Raw genomic sequence first — 25,223 nt, 5'->3', positions numbered from 1 at the left:
CCTGGTGTTTCCAATTTACCTTACTGGGAAGGTCCATTGTTTGAGAAGGAGGAGAGATGTTTGTTTTATTTTTAGTTCAGGGGATCAGCTCTGAGATCCCCTGAACTAAATCAGGGGATTTTTTTCCCCTGATTGCTAGAGAATATTTTAAGATGCCAATGCCAGGATTCCTCTAGCTCATATTTACTATTGAATGATTCAAGGAGCTTGTGAGATATCACCTTCACACATGAACTGGTCACCACAGACTCCGACATAAAGCCACTTCAAAGTTCAATGTGCATTTAGTAAGAATTAAGAGCATTAATTAATGAAAATGTAAGTAATGTTAGCTAAATATTAAATTAATTTGATGTTAAATGTTATTTAAATGAGCAAAATTAGGGGTAGGAGAAAACCTAAATTCCTAATCAGTTTGTATCTTTAAAATCTTGCCTAACCATGCTTGTGTTAGAATCTTAAAAAATATTGTGGAACAAGCTACCTGCCAGCCAGGCCAGCTGCCTCTTTGGCAGCCGAGGCATTAACAAGCAGGGATACATTGGAAATGCCTCCGGCCAAAAAGCAATCCACAATCCCCTGGTTCCTTCTGGAGCAGTAGCCAAAATCGTCTCCTGTGATCACCATCAATAATCTTGGCAGAGGCATTTCTTGGAAGTTTCTGAGGTGGATACACAGAACAGAGACTAAATGTAACATTCAGGTGACTATTACGCAATAGATTTGGTTGGTTCTTCCTATTAGTTTAGCTATATGCCTCGATATTACCTGCTTGTCTTTAATGTTGTTTTATTGTAAAGATATTACTATTTATGAAATCAATGGTATGATTACTTTTGACTCCTCTGTTATACGTTTTCTTATTTCTGTTCACAGGTTTTGTGCTATAATTCTCTCTATGACGTGCAAAAGTATAAAAACTGATTAAAGCGCAACTGAAACGTCAACACAATACTCGTCCCGGAAGAAGATTAATTGGAAAACCATTTATATTTGTTGACACGACTTGTTAGTTTGTAATACAACTGACGTAAAATCCTTTCGAAACGGAAACAAGGAAAATCTTTTAAAACGGCATCGCAGGAAACGAGATATTTTCTTTACGAAAACAAAATACGGTGATACGAGAATTGGGTGTAGAGGAAAGAAATTCAGCTTACCAATTAAATCCAAAACCGGTATTAAGTTGCCACAGTAGCTTATGAATGCTACTCCGGTAAGATGGAAAAAATACAAGCTTGCTTCCTACTAGCTTTCTTCGAAGATAGAATATGGTATATACAGGGAAACACTGCCACCTGCTGAAATAAGGACGCGTTCTCCTCAACAAACTAGGACAGAATTATTAAGTATTTTAAATCTTTCCAGTTGAAAGTCATACACGGATTTGTTACGTGAACAATAAATCAATAAACTAAAATAACGTTTTCCCTTCACTACCTCCTCTTTTTTTTTAAACCGACGCGTTAATATAACTGCCATCTTTCAACGGTTTATCGCTACTACTTGGAGCATGTCAGTCTATTGCAGAAATGTGTTCATATTCCTGTCGATATGTTGACTTTGTTTTGAATTTCAAACATTTTTCATGATTCAAAGTATTTCATTATAAATATCAACTGGCATGTAGAATATAAAGGCAAGTACTTCTATTCAAATAAATTAATCTTTCAAAACCAATGCTGTCATCTCAGTAGATTGGAAAAATTCAACATTGGTAAACTATTTAGCAATTGCATTATACTTTTCAGAGGAAGTCAAAAAGTGTTAACACACACGCACACATATATATATCCTAGTAAAAAAAGTTTATTTTAGTATATTTCAAACAAGGGTACTACCTATAAATATATATAAAGTATACTAAAAGTATGCTTGCACCAATTTCGACATCATTCCTTTAAACACACTTAAATATAATTATACCAAAATACACTTTTAAGAGATATATTAAATAAAGGTATACTTTTACCAATACTTTAAGTGAACAAAATATGTATTTGCCCAAGTGTTAATATACACTATTGGAAATACAATATTTAAAATATTTAAAATATCTGTCAAAGATATTTTGTGTATATTTTAAAATATATGCTCAAAATAGATTTTTTTTAAATTCACTTAACGCTTTCTTTAAATGATTAATTTCAGTATATCTTAAATTACATCTCAGTATATACTTTAAGCTAATAAAGTATGCCTTTTCAGGTGCCTTAATAATCTTTTACTATTATTGTTAAAATGGCAAAGAAAAAAAAATAATAATCCTTATAGCGAAACTTGATGTAATGTTTAACAAAGTAACTAATGTGCTCATGCCTCATTAAACATTGACAGTTTAGTGACAGAGGTGCTATAACAAAAACAATACTTGTCCTTAACACTAAATGTTGCAAGTATCTTCAATTTTACATCTCTCCGAATATGATCTGTTGTTTTCAGTTTTTTAACTAAAACACGGAAGCTGTCTTTGCCTAATATATTTTCAGAAGTATGATGGAAAATCTGTTGGTACTGCATTAGCTGCAGTTCACACTCCAGACCAGATTGTGGCGGTAATGCACACTTTCAGTTTTTCTGAAAAGCGCAAAAGAAGAAGAAAAGCCATGAAGATAGCGAAGATAACAGATCCTGTCCAAATTCGCCATTTTTATACGCATAACATTGAATTAAAAGTAGAGAGGACTTTTATAATACTTAGTAATTTTGGTAAATTCAAGATGGTGACGTCCTAGTCCGAGTTAGACAACACAACAACAGGACAACAGCCGATGGAAATGAAATGTGGGTCACAAAAGGAGCCTAAAGGGACGAAGGCTGCTAACATGTTGCCATCTGGTGGTAAGTTTGCTTCAAAATGCTAATTATCTTTGTTTAATTATAAACAGTGCAGTACATGTATAAAGAAACTTACGTTGGTTTCAGCAATAATTATTTTATCATTTGTATTGGGATTTTTATGATTATTACTATAACAATCATTCAGCTTCATGTTATAACTGCATGGAGGCTGTTTGTTGCAACTTGATATAGTCTTCTTCATAAACTCAACCTGGTTTTAATTAAGCTCATTATGCGAAAGAGACTTTGATATTGTGAGGCTGTTATAACTCATCATTGTTTTTATCTTCAACATATTTTTGCAGTCTAAGCAAATTAAGATGAAAGAGGAAGCCAGTGAACAAGAATTAGAAAACCTAACGACTTTCCTGTCTCAGAAGAGGCTCTGGCTCCACCAGATCACCAACCAGTTCTGAGGATGAACCTCCACATCGTCTTCCTGGTGGAAGGCTCTTTGTTTTTTTACACTGAGCAGCTGGCCACATTTTTAACAGCAAAAACTGGTATGTAACCAACACTAAGTTCTTAAATAAACATGATTTGATTAAAGAGCAATTGGACAGAATTTATTCCCCTTGTTAATCTACCATTTCTCTTTCATACATTATATTCATTGTTATCTTTCAGGGCCCTGTGATGGACTGGTGACCTGTCCAGGGTGAACCCCGCCTCTCATCTGATGACTGCTAGAGACGGGCACCACCAGCCCCCCTCACCACCATTCAAGGATCAACGTGTTCAGATCATGGACGGAAAGATTTTAAGGTAGTTTGTCTCCCTTAAATCCACACTTAAAACAACTTCATAGTTAATGCCAGCATCAGCTGATTTTACGATATTGCTGAGTATTTTTTCTACTTCTAACATAAACAGGCAAAGAAGTCACCCAGAAATGTTTTTCCACCCCAGGCATCTGGTCCCAATCATTACCAGTTCTGATGATGCCACATACATAGTGAGTCCACAACGTCTAAAAATTGTAGGTCTTGTGTTTTTCTTTGCCGTTTTTCTGTACTCTTTAAAATACAAGTGCTTTCTCTGTTTAATTGCTCTATTGTACTTTTTTGTAGGTTTCTGTAAAGTGCAGTGGTCCAGTGAATGGGAATGTTCTGCTGATCCTCACTGTTCTTAGGAAGGAGAAATGTCAGTTTGTCTGGAGTAATACTGGAATACTGTGACATTAAATTAAAACAATATTCCTTGGTGAAACATTTTCTCTAAAGGGTATCTATTTTTTATTGTGCTAATTTTCATAAGCATATTGTCTGTAAACTTTGAATATATTGACAATTTGTACAATTCTGGGATAGTATATTGTCAGTGTACTCTTGAAAAATGTGGGTAAAACTTTATTTGACGGGGTTTGAATAAGACTGACATGATACTGTCATAAACATAACACCTGTTAGGAACATACTAACAGGTGTCATGAAGTGTCATTCAGTAAATAATGACACTTTTAATAAAAAATTGCTTTAAAAGTTGGATGACAGGTGTTATGTCAGTCTTATGCACACCCCATCAAATAAATGTTACCAAAATGGTAATATATTGAAAGCACAATGTAATTTGTTTTAGTTGGAAAGTGTGTTTTAGTTGATCCTTCTGTGTTCTTTTAGCCTAATATGTTTGCAGTACTGTAGTGTGTATGAAGCATGTAATGTACAAAGTGGCAAAGCAGAATAATAAAAGACATTAAGTAACTAAAAATTGTACTTAAGTAACAAGTATAATAAACCAGTAGTGTAATTGTAGCATACTGTAATCACACTACTAATATATAAAATATGTAATGCCAATATACTGAAAATACATTCTAAATATAGTTTAAATGTAATTCAATCACAAAAATAGTACACTCAAAATATACTAATTAAGCATGTTTATATTACATAAAAAGCAAAATATTGTCCAAAAAAAGTATGTTGAAGTATGCTTAGTACACTTTAAATTGTGCTTTAATACAATTTAAATTCTATTAAAGTACACTAAGCACAAAGTTAGTTGTTCCCAAGTGAACTTGAAGTATACTCATGATTAGTCTGAGTTAAAGCTCAAGTATGTTCAAATTGAACATACTTGGTACATTAATTTTTCACCAGGGTCTATATATACATAGAGAGAGAGACAGACAGAGAGAGAGAGAAAGAAAATAACATTAACTGGGGCATTTAACTTTACCAGACTTTTTCTTTTACTACTGCAACATGTCAGCTCATTTTACTAAATACTTGTCAGAATGCCCAGTCATTCTGAACTATTACGTAGCCAGGTTGCACCATTTACAGACGGTTCACTTTTACATTTTACATTTTACATTTTGGACCAAACTTTCCAATAAAGACTGTTTCAACTAATTATTTAGCTGTTCTGTCTGCAGTAAGTAACTACTTTTATCCTGTCAGTATGTGTGAACATGAGATATCTGTATTCAGCTACCTGTGGGCGGTAGAGGAAGCAGCGTCTTTGCGTCACACGCTTCTGATCTTTTACCAGAGCTCAGTGGCAGCAGCAGAAGAAGAGTCAAGATGATCAGATAGATCCGCAACACAACAGACCCGCTCCGATTTGCTCCTGTTTCCTACGCTCGACAGAGGTTCTCCCTCCCTTAGGCGCCAGGGGATGGAGGGATGATCCACACCGACTCCGCTCCGCAAGATCTTCCTCCTCTTCTCCCTCCTTCTCCTCCTCTTCCTCCGCCTATTCTGTACTTCGGTCCTCGCGCGCCGCTGGAGCTGTGGCCTGGATGCGGACTCCGATGCTCGGCAGAACTGCGGTGTTTGCGGCCCTGTTGGCCCTCAGTACCTGCCTAACAGGTAAGAAAGAGCCGTCGGGGCTGCTGGGTGGTGTCAGAGCTAGGTGAGATATCCTGAGAGCTTTCTGAATGCTGCTATGCTGCTGTAGATTACAGAGGTCAGTGTGTCCGTTACACTGATATGGCTCCGTCGTATTTGGATACTATCTTCAGCCTACAGTAGGCTACACTTTAGCTGCTGGCTTTCATTCCTGTCCAGCTGGTCAGCGTTGAGTAAAGTCTATATTTTGTTGTTTTATTTTGTTTTTTGACAAAAAAAAAAAAAAAAAAAAAAAAAAAAAAAAAATATATATATATATATATATATATATATATATATATATGTGAAAATACCATATTAAATTGTTTTCCTTGTCCTTTAGAGTGGCAGTTAACTGTTCCTCACACAAATCAAGCAAAAATTGATCCACATATTTGTTTTTCATGTTCATCCACTAGATTATAGGAGTATTCTGTAGCCAAATCAAGCTAATACAGTTGATGACTTCATCAAATTATTCATAAATTGCTCTTGGTTTCTTAGTTTTGGAGGACATAATTGAGCTTTGTGAGTTTAAATTGCACTCCATGGAGAGGACAAGCAACTGTGAAATTTGTTAGTGTAAGAAAAATATTAATAGACAGTATCAGAACATTTAAAGCATGCCTGAAGTTGAGAACAGAAATGTTTCAGTAGAAGATTTTATGGTGGTATTCTTATTACTGCCCCATCATCAGAGGATGACTGGAGAGTTAAAGTACCATATTAAAAATGGTCAAATGAGTCTATCAGAGAAATGTCAGTACGGAACCTTTTCAGTTATGGAGCTTTTGGGCCTCTAAGTACATGCTGTCACAACCAATGGCCGTTCCCAAGCTGGTGCCATGGTGGCTGTCTCTTCTTGTGACGTGAGTCTTATTTGTGCCAAGAAGAAAGTATGACAGAGTTCCTGCTAGGAATGAGAAAGGAAACAGAGGCGCTTAGGGAATGGCCAGGAGGAGATGTTTTCATCATGCAGGACCTGTGTAGGGCTCTGTTATCAGTTGGGAGTGGGGGCTTTGACCATCATCTGGCTGCTTTCTGGAACACATTCCTGTGTCAACTGAAGAGCTTGAGTGTGATGTCACCATATCTTTGTAATGGAGACTGGGCATTTCTTTTCAAGACCTCTTCAGTGGTAGGTATGTGGGGTTTCCTTCAACTATTTTGTGGTAGTATTGTGATAATAATGGAAATTATTATAAAAATGTTTATTTCTTCTTTGTAGTTTTTCTTTAGGTAACTGAATGGCTGTTATTGCTTTTTACGTGTCCTGTTCAACAGTGTGGACATTGATGCCTGTTACGACCTGGCTCGTTGAGCCCTAACAATAAACAGGGAGACACGGACTTCAACAATAATTACGGTCTTTATTGAGCCCCAAACATAAAAGAAAACTAAGACAAATAAGCAGGCGGCCCCTGTGGCCAATGGTCGAAGCAAAGTCGGGGTGGGCAGACAAGACAGGCAAGAGCCAGCCTGAAAAGCGGAGCCGGGTGGAGAAGTCAGCTCAGCCCCAAGCGAGCTCCACCAGACCCCCTGACAAATAGGAGCACGGTTCTTATATAGCCAGGAAACACGGGGCCCAAGCGGATCCTGGATGACTCTACTTCCAGTATGCCTTGAAAATAAAGAACAACTAATGTAAAGGGACGAACCCCCTCATATAAAGTGGAGGGGTCGTCACAATGCCTAATTCACAAGACAAGATTTTTAATCCAATTTCCCCCTTCTGAGAATCTTAAGGAGGGGGAGGCTCTTAAGATAATTGAAAAGAGATATTCTGCCATGTGTTGTTGTGTTGAGAGTGATTTAGTCCACTCAAAGGGTCATTGGAACCACTCCAGTCTAAAATCAAGATATTCAACATGTTGGACTGTCTCAGTCAGGTAAATGAAATGTATAGCCAATCACAAACTGAGCCTGGAAAATACATAATACTGCATAGCAAAAAAAAAAAACAATCATCAACTATCTAAATATGTAGATGAGTATAACTTATCTCCAGATCAATGGGGATTGAGGCCAAATTATGCAACAATCACTACTCTTCTGGCTGCTGTGGTGGTACAGTAAAGCACAACCTATGCAACAAGGCCTTAGTTTTTGACATGGCTGTCACAGGTTCAAGTCCCAACCTGATGACCTTTGCTGCATGTCTTCCCCCTCTCTCATTACCCATCTTCCTGTTGGGTCCTTTCAAACAAAGGCCACTAGAGCCAATAAAACCTTTAAAACAAATAATAATCACTGCTCTTCTTAATCATAACAACATCCAATCAGTATAGCAACTGCAAATAGCAGGATATTTGCAGTTGCAATGTTCATTGACCTGGCCAAAGCATTTGACATGGTTGGTCACTATCTAACTTTAGATCAATTCTCTCAGTCTCTATACGATTCTTTATTTTTGAACTCTTTTAATCAATCTAGAAGTCAGTGTACTTCCTTCCAGGACAGCCAGTCTGACTTCAAGATAATTGAAAAAGGGGTACCTCAAGTTTCATCACTAGGTCTTTTGGTATTATCCATCTTCTTTAATGATCATTCACAAATCTGTTTCTGACTTATATGCAGATGATTTACGTCTCCATTTCTGACATCTCATGATTTTATTATTTTTTTACAATCCAAATTTAATCTAGTCCAAAAGTGGTTTTCTCCAAATAAGTTTTTTCAGTATAAGAATAATTATATTCTATGTTATTTTGGATTCAACCAAATGAATATACCACCTGTTCCTTTAAGCAGGTGGTATATTCATTTCCTAGCAAGAACAACATTATGAAAAGGTGATGAATTTAAATATTTAGTCCTTTGGCTTGACTCACGATTGTCCTTTATACCTAAAGTCACTTAATTGTTTCTGATAAATGTTTCTCCCTTTCAGTTTGTAAAAGAGTTGTTACACAACTGATTCTGCCAATTCTTGATTATGCAGATCAGTTCACAATGTAGTCAGAGAAAAATGTTTTTTTTTACATCAAGAATTTTGAAAGAAATTAATCGTCATGCAATTCAGCTTAAGCTCCATCAGATTGGAATAACCTGCCTCTCTCACTTAGATCTACCATGTCTGTCCAGAAATTTTCTATTCTTACTGATTTTAAATACCTTGCACCTGCTTTCAATACTCACAAAGGCTCATTTATTTTGGACTTGTTAACTTATATGTACAGGTTTACTGTGATAAACCTGTCTCCCTAAACTGGCTAGATCAGGGAGAAGTATCAAGTATGCGTGGTTGTGGTTTCTGTGTTTAAATGTTTTGTATATATTATTATTATTATTATTATTATTATTATTATATTTGTTTTGTAATGACAACCTTGAAAATGAGACCTCAAACTGTTATCGTTGAAATACTGTACACCAATTTAAATGAGCTCCGAAATATATAACAGATAAATAAGACTGTGAGTCAAATCAAATGCAGAGTCAATGATGCTTGTTTTGAGTAAAATACAGCGGAGCAAATTTTTGTCTTACAGCTGACCTAAAAAGACACACAGCACAGTTCAGTACTGTCTGGAGAGGAGAAACCTGCTGAAGGGAAATTTAACTGCTGATCAATATGTCTGCTTCTGCTTTATAAAACTTATGTTGTATTTTCACTTGTGTCACATTGGCGTTTTCTTCTTTTGTCTGCTCTGTGCTCAGACTTGATTTTTTTTCTTCACTGCTTTAGAAATATATTCTTAACTAGACATAGTAGATATTCTCCTTTGTAAATTTTCAGATATCATTGATTCTATTGCCCCCATTAAAGCAAAGGTTGTGTCTGGGAGGAGCGAGTCTCCATGGAGAAATGCACAAACAGGTAGATCTGCTAGACAACTTTGTCATAGGGCCGAACGTAAATGGTGAAAGACTCAACTTCACGTTTATTAAGAAATCTACGACAGACTGCGTAGCTATCACTCAACACTAAAACATGCCAGGGAAACGTTCTTTGCAGATATCATAAGTAAAAACATTAACAAAGCTTGAGCAACAGTTGACAGGCTCACAAACCCTCCAGTGATGTTACCGCTTGAATTTCAATCTAATGCAGCCTGCAACTGATTTGCCAGCTTTTTTGAAAGAGAAAATTTAAAAAACCAGAAGTTTAATCTGCAAACCCACACTAAATCCAGCACCAATGCTATGCTCAAACATAAAAATGCAGAAAAATGACCCAATTTCAACCACTGCCCCTTTTCCACCTGCTCTACTTCAGCAGCTCAGCTCAGCCCGGCCCGGTTCTGCTCGGAGTGAATGCGTTTCCACAGATCTGGTGTTTTGACCATCAGTGCTGCCTCATCAGATTTTCCTACCGTAGCACGGATAGATAGCTAAGTCTATCTGTCGGTGCTACGCGTCCAAAATTGCTACCATTATGTTTACAACCCCTGGCAAAAAGTATGGAATCACCAGTCTTGGATGAGCACTCATTCAGACATTTCATGCTGTAAAACAAACTCAGATCAAAAACATGATACAATATTAAGGTCGTTCCAAAGTGCAACTTGTTGGCTTTCAGGAACACTCAAAGAAATGAAGAGAAACTATTGTGGGAGTCAGTGAATGATACTTTTATTGACCAAGCACAGGGAAATAAATATGGAATCACTCAATTCTGAGGAAAAAAGTGTGGAATCACTCAAATTGGAGGTAGAAAAAAAAGGACACACCCAGTCTATTTCCTTTCCCTAAATGGACACCTGCCCCAGATTAGATGTGCCCGTTAGTGTGCAGTTCAAAACACCTGCAGTCATGACACCTTGGAGGGCTGCTGGACGAAGTGGAGTGGTGAGAACCATGGCTCCAACAAGAGAAATGTCCCTTGAAACAAAAGAGAGGATTGTGAAACTTCTTGAGGAAGGTAACCCTTCACGCATGGTTGCTAAAGATGTGGGCTGTTCACAGTCAGCTGTATCCAAGATATGGACCAAATACAAACAGCATGGAATGGTTGTTAAAGCCAAGCGTACTGGTAGACCAAGAAAGACATCAAAGCGTCAAGACAAACAACTTAAGGCCATTTGTCTTGAAAACCGAAAAAGTACAACTAAACAGATGAAGCATAAATGGGAGGAAGTTGGAGTCAATGTATGTGACCGAACCGTAAGAAATCGCCTAAAGGAGATGGGATTTCAATACAGGAAAGCTAAACGAAAACCAGCATTGACACCTAAACATAAAAGAACGAGACTCCAATGGGCTAAGGAGAGGCAATCATGGACTGTGGATGACTGGATGAAAGTTGTCTTCAGTGATGAGTCAAGAATCTGCATTGGACAAGGTGATGATGCTGGAACTTTTGTTTGGTGCCGTTCCAGTGGGATTTATGAAGAGGCCTGCCTGAAGAAAACAACCAAATTTCCACAGTCCTTGATGATATGGGGCTGCATGTCAGGCAAAGGCACTGGGGAGATGACTGTGGTTAATTCTTCTATCAATGCACAAGTTTACATTGACATTTTGGACAGTTTTCTCATCCCTTCAATTGAACAGATGTTTGGTGATGATGAAATAATTTTCCAAGATGACAATGCATCGTGCCATCGGGCAAAAACAGTGAAGGCATTCCTTGAAGAAAGACACATTCAGTCGATGTCATGGCCTGCAAATAGTCCAGATCTCAACCCAATTGAAAACCTGTGGTGGAGATTGAAAAAAATGGTCCACAAGAAGGGTCCAACCAGCAAAGCTGATCTGGCAACTGCTATCAAAGAGAGTTGACACCAAATTGATGCAGAATACTGTTTGTCACTCATCAAGTCCATGCCTCACAGACTGAAAGCTGTTATAAAAGCCAAAGGTGGTGCAACTAAATACTAGTGATGTATTTTGAATGGTCTTTTGTTTATGCGTTTTTCATGATTCCACACTTTTTTCCTCAGAATTGAGTGATTCCATATTTATTTCCCTGTGTTTGGTCAATAAAAGTATCATTCACTGACTTCCACAATGTTTTCTCTTCATTTCTTTGAGTGTTCCTGAAGGCCAACAAGTTGCACTTTGGAACGACCTTAATATTGTATCATGTTTTTGATCTGAGTTTGTTTTACAGCATGAAATGTCTGAATGAGTGCTCATCCAAGACTGGTGATTCCATACTTTTTGCCAGGGGTTGTACAAACCGAAAACTACAGCAGGTTGTGTTAATGTTAAATATATTGGATAATATTATTTGAGTGACAGGACTGAAGTGGAAGCTGAAGAGTTATGCTTAGCATAGCATTGGAACAATTTATATACACAACGAAACCACAAGATCACTTCATCTGAATATTCTACCCATTTAAAATCAAAAGCTATGGCAGATGTATGCACCAATCCTTTTATTAGAATATCTTACATTTTTTTAAAAAATTAATTACAAAAGTGTTTGTAAGAATGAAACACATGGAAAACAGGTTTTTATTGGAATTAAATTAAACACAAAAATCTACAAATACTGATCACCGCAACTCTTTTTTGCGTATTAATCCATTGTATGACAGTCTTTATCAGATGCAGCGCAGCCACAATGTGTCCACCGAACTGCACAGGTCACTGTGCTCCTGAAATGATAGGATATGATTAATGTACACTAATATTACACAGCTATTACACAGCTTCAATCCCACATCTTGCTACCAACATCTATTTAGCAAGATTTAATAAAAAGAGAGTGCAATTAGACTAAAAATATTTCAAAATATAGGGACAAAATAGCCCTATGAAGTAATACAGCAGCCAGTGGAAACACTTGCAAAGCAAGCTGAGTAGAGCCGAGCCAAGCCGGTGTAAAAGGGGCATACTTAACTCTAAAAACCTAGAAGAAATTATAAGTCAATTAAGCTCAAGTTAATGCTGTCTGGATATCCTACCTACACATTTCTTTAAGAAGTTCCTGTCTATCATTGCTAATGATCTGGTCCAAATAGTAAACTCGTCACTCTCATCAGGTGTTTTCCTTCAGGCTTTAAAATCAGCAGGTGTCAAACCACTGATAAAAAAGAACAATCTGGACAAATCACTACTGCAGAATTACAGGCCGATCTCCAACCTCCCATTCATCAGCAAAGTTATTGAAAAAGCTGTTTTAACAGTTAAATGGCTTCCTAATGATAACCAACTGCTTTGACGTCTTACAGTCTGGTTTCTGGTCTCACCACAGCACAGAGACTGGCCTAGTCAAAGTGTTTAATGATATCCATATAAACACAGACTGTGGAAGAAATGCAGCGGTGGTTGTTAGACCTCAGTGCAGCTTTTGACCCTGTTGACCATGACATATTTCTGAAACGACTGGAGAGTTGGGTTGGACTCTCTGGTCCAGAACTCAACCCTATTGTTACATGAACAATCTTCTGCTCGGCAACATCCTGCGATAAAGCTTTTCATAGATTAGTGGGTTCAGTTCACTTTTCATCAAAATGCGGTTGAATCTCTCATGTTTCAAAGTTTGACATGTCTTGCATGTCTTTCAGCTACAAGACATGCAGCAACAATTTTTTAAAAGGCTTTTTTGGGTCAGGCTGTCTTCATTTGAGAATGGTTAGAAATTAAAGTGAGTAATGAGAGAGGGAGAAGACATGAGGCAAAGGTCGCCAGGCCGGAACTTGAACCTGTGACGTCTGCATTGAGGACTAAGGTCTTCATACGTGGGGTGTGCTTTACCCCTGGGCCACCACAGCACCCCAACATGCAGCAACTCTAACATCTATTTTCCTGCCGTGTATTTGTGAAGAGCAGCTACATGACAATTGTTCTCGTGCCTGCCTTTTAATGTGAAATTCCTGCTTGAGACAAACCATTCAAGATTTGTGTATTCTTGCAGTGAGTCACCTCCCTCTGATGATGTCACTGCCCTCAGTTGCCATGGCAGTTGTCATAGCAACCCATGTCCAGGTTTCCTGTGGAGCTGGGAGTGATCTTAATGAGGAAACTAAAGCAAAGGGGTTAATATTGATGGCAGATCGAAAATGATGTGGCTGGAGCACCTCCAGAACCTGTTCAGTCCACTTCAGCCTCACACCCCTGCTGCTATCTGGACAGTGTGTTCAGTCACACCAAAACAAGTTCTATAAAAACATATAACAGCATATTGGAATGTACAGATAAATCGGCCAGGCAATAAATTGGCCTGATTTTCTTATTTTTGGGAGATCTTTGATCAGCCAACATTTACATATAAAGTCAAGTTTATCCACCGATCCTATCTACCTTGGCAAAAGTCTGAAAATGAACCACAGTCTTTTATTGCTCTGCTGTCTGACTGACAAACCTGCTTGCAGTTAACAACAGTCGCCTCATTGTTGCCAATTCAGCAACTTTCTTGTTATATTTAGCAACATTTCAGACAAAAAAAATAAGTATCAGCCAAAATCAGAATCAGCAGGTGTTAAGATGCAATACGTTTTTCTTTAATGTTTTGAATTCTAGAGTGTGTAAATGAACCTTTGTGTGAAATGTTTATCTTGTGGGTTTGTCATTGTAGCTGCCATCTAAGGAACCTGCTGAGGAGGAGGCCCGCCTCAAACCCTTCTATCCACCTTAATCCGAGCCCCCATGAGGCTTTGCGTGATTTATCGGTGCGACTTCCACCGCAAACAGCCATTTGTTTACATGTTAGCAACTCGCTAACCGGCTTTCATCAGAGGTTTCAGGCTATAAAGAATGTAGGAACTCCAGCTATTACAGCTTACATGTGGCAATATTGTTTTACCGCTACCTACAGCTAATGCGAGGAGGCATGGCGACTTGAAGAAATGGCCACAAATAACCTGCACTAGCATAGTTAGCTACTTCACTGACTCAGTTACAGGGGTTGGACAATGAAACTGAAACACCTCTCATTTTAGTGTGGGAGGTTTCATGGCTAAATTGGACCAGCCTGGTGGCCAATCTTCATTAATTCCACATTGAACCAATAAGAGCAGAGTGTGAAGGTCCAATTAGCAGGGTAAGAGCCCAGTTTTGCTCAAAATATTGCAATGCACACAACATTATGGGTGACATACCAGAGTTCAAAAGAGGACAAATTGTTGGTGCACGTCTTGCTGGCGGATCTGTGACCAAGACAGCAAGTCTTTGTGATGTATCAAGAGCCACGGTATCCAGGGTAATGTCAGCATACCACCAAGAAGGACGAACCACATCCAACAGGATTAACTGTGGACGCAAGAGGAAGCTGTCTGAAAGGGATGTTCGGGTGCTAACCCGGATTGTATCCAAAAAACATAAAACCACGACTACCCAAATCACGGCAGAATTAAATGTGCACCTCAACTCTCCTGTTTCCACCGAAACTGTCCGTCGGGAGCTCCACAGGGTCAATATACATGGCCGGGCTGCTATAGCCAAACCTTTGGTCACTCGTGCCAATGCCAAACGTCGGTTTCAATGGTGCAAGGAGCGCAAATCTTGGGCTGTGGACAATGTGAAACATGTATTGTTCTCTGATGAGTCCACCTTTACTGTTTGCCCCACATCTGGGAGAGTTACGGTGTGGAGAAGCCCCAAAGAGGCGTACCACCCAGACTGTTGCATGCCCAGAGTGAAGCATGGGGGTGGATCAGTGATGGTTCGGGCTGCCATATCATGGCATTCCCTTGGCCCTATACTTGTGCTAGATGGGCGCGTCACTGCCAAGGACTACCGAACCATTCTGGAGGACCATGTGCATCCAATGGTTCAAACATTGTGTCAGGATGACAATGCACCAATACACACAGAAAGACTGGTGAAAGATTGGTTTGATGAACATGAAAGTGAAGTTGAACATCTCCCATGGCCTGCACAGTCACCAGATCTAAATATTATTGAGCCACTTTGGGGTTTTTTGGAGGAGCGAGTCAGGAAACATTTTCCTCCACCAGCATCACGACGTGACCTGGCCACTATCCTGCAAGAAGAATGGCTTAAAATCCCTCTGACCACTGTGCAGGACTTGTATATGTCATTCCCAAGACGAATTGACGCTGTATTGGCCGCAAAAGGAGGCCCTACACCATACTAATAAGTTATTGTGGTCTAAAACCAGGTGTTTCAGTTTCACTGCCCAACCCCTGTACTTCGGATGGCTTTTTATTCACACAATGAAATGAGCACACATAAAAGCATTTTGGGTTCCCTGTTCAAATTTAGAATTTTTAGCCAAATTCTTTTTGTTTCCTAAACTACCGCTTTTGTTTTGGGAGCCGTTCAAGACACACCTGTTTCTGCCACTAATTAAACGTGGTCTGATTATTAAAGTGCAACCATGAACAGCACAACAGTTACTGAGCTCTGCAAGAGCAGACACTTTCCAGTTTCAAGATGCTCTTTATAACAGGTCAATGTGTGATTCGGTTCGGTTCTAGCCCAGTGGGGAGATTCTCCATATTACGGTCTGGAGCGCAGCAGCTGCGGTCATTTCTCCGCTGATTTGCAGCGACACTCAGCAACGGAGAACCTCGAGGTTCTGGTTGAGATGGATTAAATAAACCCAGATATGTTATTTTGTCTTATAAAAAAATGTTCCTGGCCCAGACATAATGATAAAGACTCAGATCATGAACTTTATTATTTTTTAAATACAAACGAAAGATAAAATTCACATCACACCAAGCTAATATTATGTAGTTCTGGTGTTTTACACTGTCGGCGCAGAACGTCAGCTCAGATCTCTGACCAGCTTCTCTGCTTTTCTCTTCTTTATTACTGTCAGTTCTTCAGAGAAACGAGCTGCTAGCAGCGCTGCTAACTCACGGTCATGAAGTGCGGTTGTAGAATGGTGAGGATAGAAGCGGAGGACCCAGGTTCAATGTAATAATGATGATGGTTTTAATGATGACGACATACAAAATACAAAAAAATCCAGGTAGCACAGGTGAGCAGAAGGCTAGGAACTCAGAACTGGTAGCAACTGGATTAACTAAAAAAACAGGCTCTGGGGAGACACAGGCTGACACGACAGTATAGACAAGGAGTAGGGAACACAGGTGATTAAATACATCAGGGAACATGAGACACAGCTGGGAGCAATCAAGGGGTAGACAGGACAACACAGGGACTCAACTGAACACAGAAACCTAAATTAATACACAGGAAAAATAAATCCTTACGTTCACAGTCATTCTCTGTTACTAAACTTAACACTCATGTTTCTGTCGCTCCCTGTGATTAAACTCACAATTACGATCCTCTGTACTGAGCAGCTCTCTGATAGCATACGGTGTGTCCATAAACAAGCTTTACTAAATATTGTATAATAACCGAAAAGAGAGATGTAACTTCTATCATAAATATAGATTAGCAAAAAATCCCTACAAATTACAGTGAAATACTGCTACATCCGGTTGGCTCCGGAAGTAAGACCCATAATTTCCACAGTAAACCACCCAGGAATAAGGTGGATAAAGGAGCAGTGATAAGAGCTGGAGTTTGATTGGCCAGCTTAAGTTGAGCAGGCATAAGTATGCAGGTGGACTGTAGTGACTATTTGTCAAAAAACCCTAAGACTTCAAGGTGATTAAAGTAAAAGTGAATTCAACTCAAATAGCCACTTGATGCACCATGGGTTTCTTTCTTATGCAGTTCCAAAAAGATCAAAAGTCAAAAATTCTGTTTCTTTCTTTGTTTATTCCACAGTTGCAGGTAAAACATGATACAAGCAAAGGAGCCCTTGCTGTATTGTTTGGCTACTTGATTGTCTCACCAGGTGACTGACTGAGTGGTGACTAGACTGGCTGTATAGACTGATTGTCAAAGTAACTGTTAAAAAAAACCATGTGACCCCCACATCTGCATAAAGAACTCCTTAATGCCTATGTATTTATTCATGTTATTTACCCATGTCCCAAACTGAAATTAACTAATTAAACAAATTTCTAGTCAGCAAACTTATTCTAAATAACTAAAATCAAACAAAAAATCTAATTATAGATCAACCAGAAAGCACGTAAATAAAAATAATCAAAATTGTAAGATTTGGGGCGTGCCGTGGTGGCGTAGTGGTTAGCGCGACCTGTATTTGGAGGCCTTGAGTCCTCGATGCGGCTGTCGCGGGTTCGACTCGCCCCCTCTCCTTCCTCGTTTCCTGTCAGCCTACTATCATAGAAGGGACACTAGAGCCCACAAAAGACCCCCTGGAGGGGTAAAAAAATAAAAAAATTCTAAGATTTAACTGAAAATAGAGAAATAGCTCCTACATGGACTTATTGATGTAGCAAGAAGATTGATGGAAGGGCTGCCATTTTTGAATTCTACTGTGTTGTTGGAAGCTTCATAAACCAGTTTGATGCTGTACAGTGAAGTTTACTGACTTTTTCTTTCAACACAACACCTCTTAGCGTAAGAAAGTCTGTAGTCAATCAGGATCTTTGTACAAGCAGTGTCATGAAGTGTGGTGGTGAAGGTGGTGAGGCAGACGCTGTAGACCCAGGTTGTAGTAAAAGATGGTAATTTTAATAATAAGTCATGCTCCAAACAGTCCATAAAGTTCTGGTGGCACAGCTGAGCAGAAGCCAGGGCTCACACTGGTAGCAACAGAAATTATACTTGGCAAACAAACAGGCAAACAGAAATGACTCGACAAACAACGAGGACCCAACAAAACACAGAGACACAGGAGACACTAAATACACAGGAGGTAATTAGGGAACAAGAAACACCTGGGAGTAATCAAGGGGTAGACAGGACAACATGGAGACACAGAGACACAGGAAACTCAAAATAAACACAGAAAAACATGGAACACGACAGGCAGTTCTTATTTTCATTTGAAAAAAAAAAACAGACTAGTTTTTTTTCATTTATTAAACCAAGATGAGAAATCGGACCCGAACTGAACCGAACTCTTATCCAATTTATGATTTTGTGCACAAAATGAAAATGGAAAAAACAGAAAACGAGTGCTCAGTTTCAGTTTTGTTTGTTACTAATTAGACAAGTGACCTGACTCAGAAGTTCTCTCTGCCCCTCTTACCAGGGCCAACCCAAAGCATATGCAAACTAAACTGCCACTTAGGGCCCCTGGGAAAAAATTTGGACAAAAAGAAAAGTAAAAACATTAATTGCTCTTGGGGGCCCCTGGTGCAGCTTCACCAGTTATATGAGCTGCAATGGCTGAGCATCCAAACCTCCAAAGCACCAGCAGAAGATAAGTTAGCAAAACAATGTCACAATAAAGGACTTATCCATCAGGGAGAGAGAAAGGAAAGAGGAAGAAGAGTGACAATAGTCACAGTGGGGTGAATATTGTTAACTTTAAACATGCAGACATGACCTGGTGGGCCGGTCAGTCACACCTCTCACTGCAGAGCAGACGAGGACCGTGGCTGATTTTTAAACCTTTTCTGAGATAGATAAGATCAGTGGATAAGATTGGCTTCACAAGCAAGTATTGGTTGGCCAATAAATGCATTCTATATGACACATAAATATAGAATATAATGTAAACAGCACTGTCAGAGCTGCAATAAGTTTATAGCAGGTGTATGAATGATCTGATCATCTGACTGTTGATTGCAGCAATCCACATTATTAGCAAAAATAATGCTAATAATTATTTTGGATTTAGTTCATCCAAACTGAGGCTTCTTTTGGAGCAGCATAGCTCTGCTAACATGGCCCCAAAACCACATGTTGCTCAGGGTTAACCCTAACCCATGGAGGCTTGGGCCAGCCCTGCCGCTTACACAGGAGCCATTTAGACATTATACAGACTGCAGACAGACAATCTTGATCGTTTCACGGACATTTGGTCACTCAAGAAGAATAGCCTGAGTTTTTATTTCAGTTTGTTTTATTTTGAAAAGCCAGAGCCTGGGGGCTTTCCACAGCAGGCAGCAGCCATACCTGTCTCTTCTCCAGACCTGAGTCAACAAGATGGCCTCCATTGCACTGCGCCAGCAGCGGTAAATAGAAGTGAGTACACTAGTAACTTGTCACAAAAAGTGCTTTAAGATGTTTTTAGGTGAGAAAGTAGCCCTTACAGCTATATCTATCCACTTAGTTAATCCAAAATGAAGTTTCTTTTGGAGCAGCCTAGCTCCACTAACATGGCTGGACAGCTGCAGGCTTGGGTGACACACTTCCCCACTAACTGCGACCTGATCTCGTCAAGTCACTCTGTCTTTTTCCACTGCTTGTTACCTGTTCTTACTGGCTCAAAGTGCAATATGAAGTGTTTGTGTTTGTATATCTACCATTTGATACGTGTATCAAAATATACCAATCTTCTCTGGAGATTTCGATACTTCTGAAGATATTAGTATCTTCTAAACTTTGACACACTGTTTTCTTCCAATTCCAATTACTAATATTCCCTTGTGAATTTTTTAAATTTGTAAATTCATATTATTTTGTGTGTGTGTGTGTGAGAGAGAGAGAAAGAAAGAAATATACACTTTCCTTCGACTGGCTTCTTATGTGCAGTGTGAACTTGCTTCATTATTATTTATTTTTTATTGTTCCAGGCAGGCAGCTGTTCAGGAGGAGAGGCCACAGCTCCAGGTTTGGATGCAGCTTCAAAGAATCTCCCAGTGATTCTCCTGCTGACCTGCCACTGTCTCCTCATGTTTTATCAACTTAAATTGTAGGAATATGTTTTCATAATTCCCCAAATGTGGGCTGACTATCTGCTTGTTTGATATTCTAATAAATACATTTTTATGAAAACATTTTATCTTTGCTTGTTTTGTAAAATATGAGTTTACAATCCGATACAAAATAAGAGAAATTAATAAGTACTGTAAATAAATCATCAAGTTGTGAAGCACCAACTCTGGCTAAAAATAGGTTGATAAAAAATAAATGTGAAATAATTCTTTTAACGTTCGCTGCTCATAAATCCAGAGCAAAGGAATAATGTACAGTACTTTAAAGCTGTTCATTATGTTTAATCAGTTGAGACCGATAATTTATAAGTAAATAGTCTCATGAAGGGAGCAAAGGTTTTTATTTCTATTGGACAGTCATACTTCACTGATAAAAGTGTGAAAAAGTATCATGAAGTGGTAAACCATGGAATAGGATAAGGGCCCCTTAACATTTGGCTAACGCCAATTGATGTTTTATTTTAGATTAAAGTCAGAATTCTGAGGGTTTTTTTTTCCTAATCCTCTTCCATAGGTAAACATTTAGTTAGTTAATCTTTTAATAATCCAATAACATTGGCACATTATTTCAAACATTTCCTGCTTAGGGAATACCTACATTTTTATTGTATATTTTAAATAATCATACTTTTCTGCATGCTTGATCATAATGCTGAACTCTAATTGGTGTAATTTGTAAGACCCTAAACACTGGTGATACGGTTGGTGCAGAACTTTCTTTTCAACTGTTGGTTCAATGAAAGCATAAATAATGGCTGTTTCTTAAAAAAATAGTCTAGAATCATTATTATAAAGCTATTGTGGCTACTCTTGCATCATAATAAAGTCCAAAAAACAAAAAATGCCAGAGTAGTTTCTCAGGAGGAGGTTTTCGACTCACTCAAAATAAAAAGCACTCACGGAGAGTTTTCTGGTTTCAAAAAGAATATTTTCTTTACTTAAAAAAATTAAATAGAAATATTCTCTGCATTGACTTCATACAAAAAATGTCAATACAAACTTTAATTTTGTGGTAGAAAAACTGTTTCACTCCTTCACCAAACAATCAGTTAAGCACAACAGGAGGCTGACTGACAAGGAAGAAGGTCTAAGCACAACAGATAAATAACAATAGCTCTACCATTTGCATAATCTTGGGTCTGTAACATTAATAGTTTAGCAAAAATAAATTAATCTAATTCTTAATAGACAAAAGCACAGTTGTTTGTGTTGTTGCAATTTAAAACTTAAGCACCTGAGACATTTGAGCATGTCCAACCTGTGCTGTGTCTTCCTCCTCAGGTTCTAACTTATGTCCTCGCAGTTTGGACTGTGCCCGAGCAGGACGGCACTTCTGCCGACAAGGCAGCTCACACTGCGGGCCCTGCCTGTACCCTCTGGTGGAGGATCATCATGGCCGCTGTGTTGACATGAGAAGACATCTTCATCATTCTGCTCAGGCTGCTAAAGGTAGGGTAGCAACAGTAAGTTAAGAATTTATTTACAAAATAAAATCACAAGTGTCTTGCAGGTGATCCTTTGGACCAAATCCGGGGTTCGTTTGGAAGCGGAGAGATGGGTCAATGACCGTGCGAGGGGTGGACAGAATGTCTGATCGGACAGCAGGAGAAATTAGCTTATGTCTCCTGGAAGGCTTCTCAATGGGAGGGGGGAAGGAGCAGTTTGGATCCAGGCAACCAATCGGGGGGTCCGAGGTAAGTTTCTCCGAGGAATGAACTGTGGGCTGGAGCGGGCAGGCAGGTGAGGTTCGGAGCTACAGGTGGGATTACGAGTTTGGGGTCTGGCTTGTACCTGGGAATGGGAGACAGAGAACGAGTGAGGGAAGCAGACAACAAGCTCAGGTTTTTTCAAGAAGGTCACAAATAACTAGAGTTTCTCAGGAGAAGGTCTAGCGAGCTAGAGACTACCGTGAGGAAGTAATCATCCAGTGGAGAGGTGAGGTCTGGCAGCTCCTTAAATCATCTCTGGCTGATGATCCCAACAAGCTGCAGGTGCGCCGCTTTGCTCCAGGCCGCTCCTAGCAGGGAGCCAATGGGAGAGACACTTTCATAAACCCAGATCTTGACAGTATCCCCCCACCCCCTCAACGGCCACCACCTGGAGGCCAAGATGACCAGGATGAACGAGAAGCCTCAAAATTATGGAGCAACTGCGGATAAAAGATGAAGGAACGGGGGACCCAGCACTGTTCCTCAGGGCCACAACCCTCCAGTCCACCAGGTACTGGAAACCTCTACCACGACATCAAATATCCATGATACAGCGTACCATGTATGTGGGGCCCCCCCATCAATGTCCGAGGGGTTTGGAAGGAGGGCACAAAGGACTTGAGACAACGGTCTTAATCAAAGAGATGTGGAAAACTGAGTGGATTCGTAAACCATTAGGGAGCTTGAGACGTACTGAGGTGGGGCTGAGAATTGAGGATATCTCGTAGGGTCCAATGAACCTGGGAGACAGCTTTTTATTAAAAGATTTCAGTGTTATGTCCTTGGTAGAGAGCCATACCTTTTGACCAGGCTGGTATTGAGGTGCAGGGATCCTCCTCCTGTCAGCTAGGTGCCGATTCTGAGATGCAGAGCAGTTGAGGGCAGTGATGGTTTGATCCCAGATGGGCCAGCATCGGCGGAGATGGTGCTGGACGGAAGTGACGGAGAGTTCTTGTTTCTGTGAAGGATATAATGGTGGCTGGTAACCAAGGGAAGATTCAAACGGTGTTAACCCAGTAGCTGATGAGACATGACAGTTATGAGCATATTCAATCCAGGGTAGCTGTGAACTCCAAGAGGTGGGGTTAGAGGTGCACACACAGCAGAGAGAGACCTCAAGTTTCTGATTCAGCCGCTCAGTTTGGTCATTTGTTTGTGGGTGAAAACCAGAACTGAGCACCACCCTGGCCGCCAATGCCCTCCCAAACTCCTTCCAGCGCTTGGAAACAAACTGGGGACCTCGGTCAGACAGGATTTTAAGGGGGGTTCCATGAAGACGAAAAACATGTTCAATGAGGAGCTGAGCAGTCTCTTGCGAGGAGGGGAGTTTTTGTAATGGGATGAGGTGACAAGCCTTTGAAAACTGGTTGATTAGAGTGAGGATGGTAGTTAAACCCTTAGAAAATGGCAAACCAGTAACAAAGTTGAGAACTATGTGAAACCAGGGGCGTCCTGGGATGGCGAGAGGTTGGAGCAGCCCACTGGGGGGCTGATTGCATCCTTACTTCTGGCACAGACTAAACAAGTACATAACTTTTAACATTGGCATATGGATTAGGCCACCAGAAGTATTGACAATTAGTGCAAGCATGCAATTGATTCCAGGATGACAGAAGAGTTTAGCAGTGTGAGCCCAATGGACGAGTTTTGATCTGACTGCGGCGGGAACATAGATTGTGTTAGGAGGTCCAGACCCTGGGTCTGGTTCTAGTCTTTGAGCTTCTTGAATCTCCCTTCGGATGTCCCAATAGAGAGCCCCAACTACACAAGACTGAGGGATAATGTTAGCGATGGTTTCTTCATGGTCTGGGCAGAATTGTCTAGAGAGAGGACCAGGTTTAGCATTTTTGGAACCAGGTCTATACGAAATGATGAAGTTGAAACGAGAGAAAAAAAGTGACCAAAGTGACTGTCTTGGGTTGAGGCGCTTTGCCTCATGCAGGTAGGCCAGATTCTTGTGGTCAGTCCAGACACTGAAGGGATGTTGGCCCCCTCTAACCAATGTCGTCACATTTCTAAAGCTAATTTGATAGCTAAGAGCTCCTTGTCCCCCACATCATAATTTCTCTCAGCTTGAGATAAAGGATGGGGAAAAAAAGGCACGAGGATGGAGCTTTTTGTCTGGGGGGGAACTTTGAGAGAGGACAGCCCCAACACCAGTATCTGAGGCATCAACCTCCAGAATGAATTGTCTGGATGGATTTGACTGAGTGAGAATGGGAGCAGTGGAAAACCTCTTCCTGAGATCATTAAAGGCTTTGTCAGCCTCAGAGGACCAGACAAATGGTTTCTTAATGGATGTTAGACTGCTAAGTGGTAGGGCAGTCTGACTATAATTCCTTATGAAACAGCAGTAAAAATTGGCAAAACCCAAAAACCGTTGCAACTGTTTACAGGACGAGGGAGTGGGCCAGTCAAGAACGGCTTGAATCTTCTCTGGGTCTGACTTCACCTGCCCGCTCTCAAGGACAAACCCAAGGAAGCTGAGGGAAGAGGCATTTAACTCGCATTTCTCTGCTTTGACATAAAAATTATTTTCCAACAGGCGCTGAAGGACCAGCTGGACATGCCTTCTGTGCCTTCAAGGGATCTGGAAAATATGAGTATGTCATCAAGATACACAAATACAAAATGCTTCAGGTAGTCTCTAAGAACATCATTAACAAGTCCCTGGAAAACGTCTGGCGCGTTCATAAGCCCAAAGGGCATTACCAAATATTCAAAATGTCCTAGGGGGGTTTTGAATGTCGTCTTATAGTCATCACCTTCTCTTATCCTGATGAGGTGATAAGCATTTCTTAAATCCAGTTTTGTGAACATGGTGGCCCCCTGTATCGGTTCAAAAGCTGCAGTGAGGAGTGGCAATGGATATTTGTTTTTAACTGTAATCTGATTGAGACCACAATAATCAATGCAAGGACAGAGTGTTCCATCCTTCTTGCTCACAAAGAAAATCCCAGCACCTACAGGAGATGAAAACTAGCGAATTATGCCTGCAGCACGAGATTCGTTAGCATATTTATCCATACTCTCTCTTTCAGGTCCGGATAAGTTGTAGAGAAGGCTGGAGGGGAGTGGAGCGCCAGGTAAGAGGTCGTTGGTACAGTCGTAGGGTCTGTGTGGTGGTAATGATGATGCTCAAGATTTACTGAAGACTCTGTGCAGATCATGATATTCAGAAGGTACCTTTGAGAGAGCTGAGGGGCTAACCTGCTCCTCAGGGCATGGTGGCCGTGAGGGGCCCATAGCAGATTGAAGGCAGGAAG

The 25,223-nt window shown here is 40.0% G+C and overlaps 2 protein-coding genes and 1 long non-coding RNA gene across 6 annotated transcripts in view; 2 read left to right on the top strand and 1 right to left on the bottom strand.

Moving 5' to 3' along the window:
• ydjc (YdjC chitooligosaccharide deacetylase homolog) overlaps positions 1–1,251 on the bottom strand; it is a 34,488-nt gene extending 33,237 nt beyond the window's left edge. Inside the window, exons 1-2 of the mRNA XM_023343716.1 lie at positions 1,161–1,251; positions 485–661 (exon numbers count right to left, since the gene is read on the bottom strand). Coding sequence (XP_023199484.1) covers positions 485–648 — 164 coding nt within the window. The 5' untranslated portion in view covers positions 649–661; positions 1,161–1,251. The remainder of the gene's footprint in view (positions 1–484; positions 662–1,160) is intronic.
• Positions 1,252–2,572: 1,321 nt separating this feature from the next.
• LOC111610327 lies at positions 2,573–4,037 on the top strand. Its single transcript, XR_002753604.1, has 5 exons — positions 2,573–2,841; positions 3,147–3,344; positions 3,469–3,606; positions 3,715–3,796; positions 3,912–4,037. It is a non-coding gene; the product is annotated as an uncharacterized LOC111610327 (long non-coding RNA).
• A 1,267-nt stretch (positions 4,038–5,304) lies between these two features.
• npdc1 (neural proliferation, differentiation and control 1) overlaps positions 5,305–25,223 on the top strand; it is a 28,404-nt gene continuing 8,485 nt past the window's right edge. For all 4 annotated transcript variants that reach the window (XM_023343665.1, XM_023343664.1, XM_023343666.1 and 1 more), the window contains exons 1-2: positions 5,305–5,657; positions 21,530–21,697. In XM_023343665.1, coding sequence (XP_023199433.1) covers positions 5,588–5,657; positions 21,530–21,697 — 238 coding nt within the window. In that variant the 5' untranslated portion in view covers positions 5,305–5,587. The remainder of the gene's footprint in view (positions 5,658–21,529; positions 21,698–25,223) is intronic.

The sequence above is a fragment of the Xiphophorus maculatus genome, chromosome 12 (assembly GCF_002775205.1).
Source record: "Xiphophorus maculatus strain JP 163 A chromosome 12, X_maculatus-5.0-male, whole genome shotgun sequence".
Lineage (NCBI taxonomy): Eukaryota > Metazoa > Chordata > Actinopteri > Cyprinodontiformes > Poeciliidae > Xiphophorus > Xiphophorus maculatus.
This window is presented reverse-complemented; position numbering and strand designations above follow the sequence as displayed.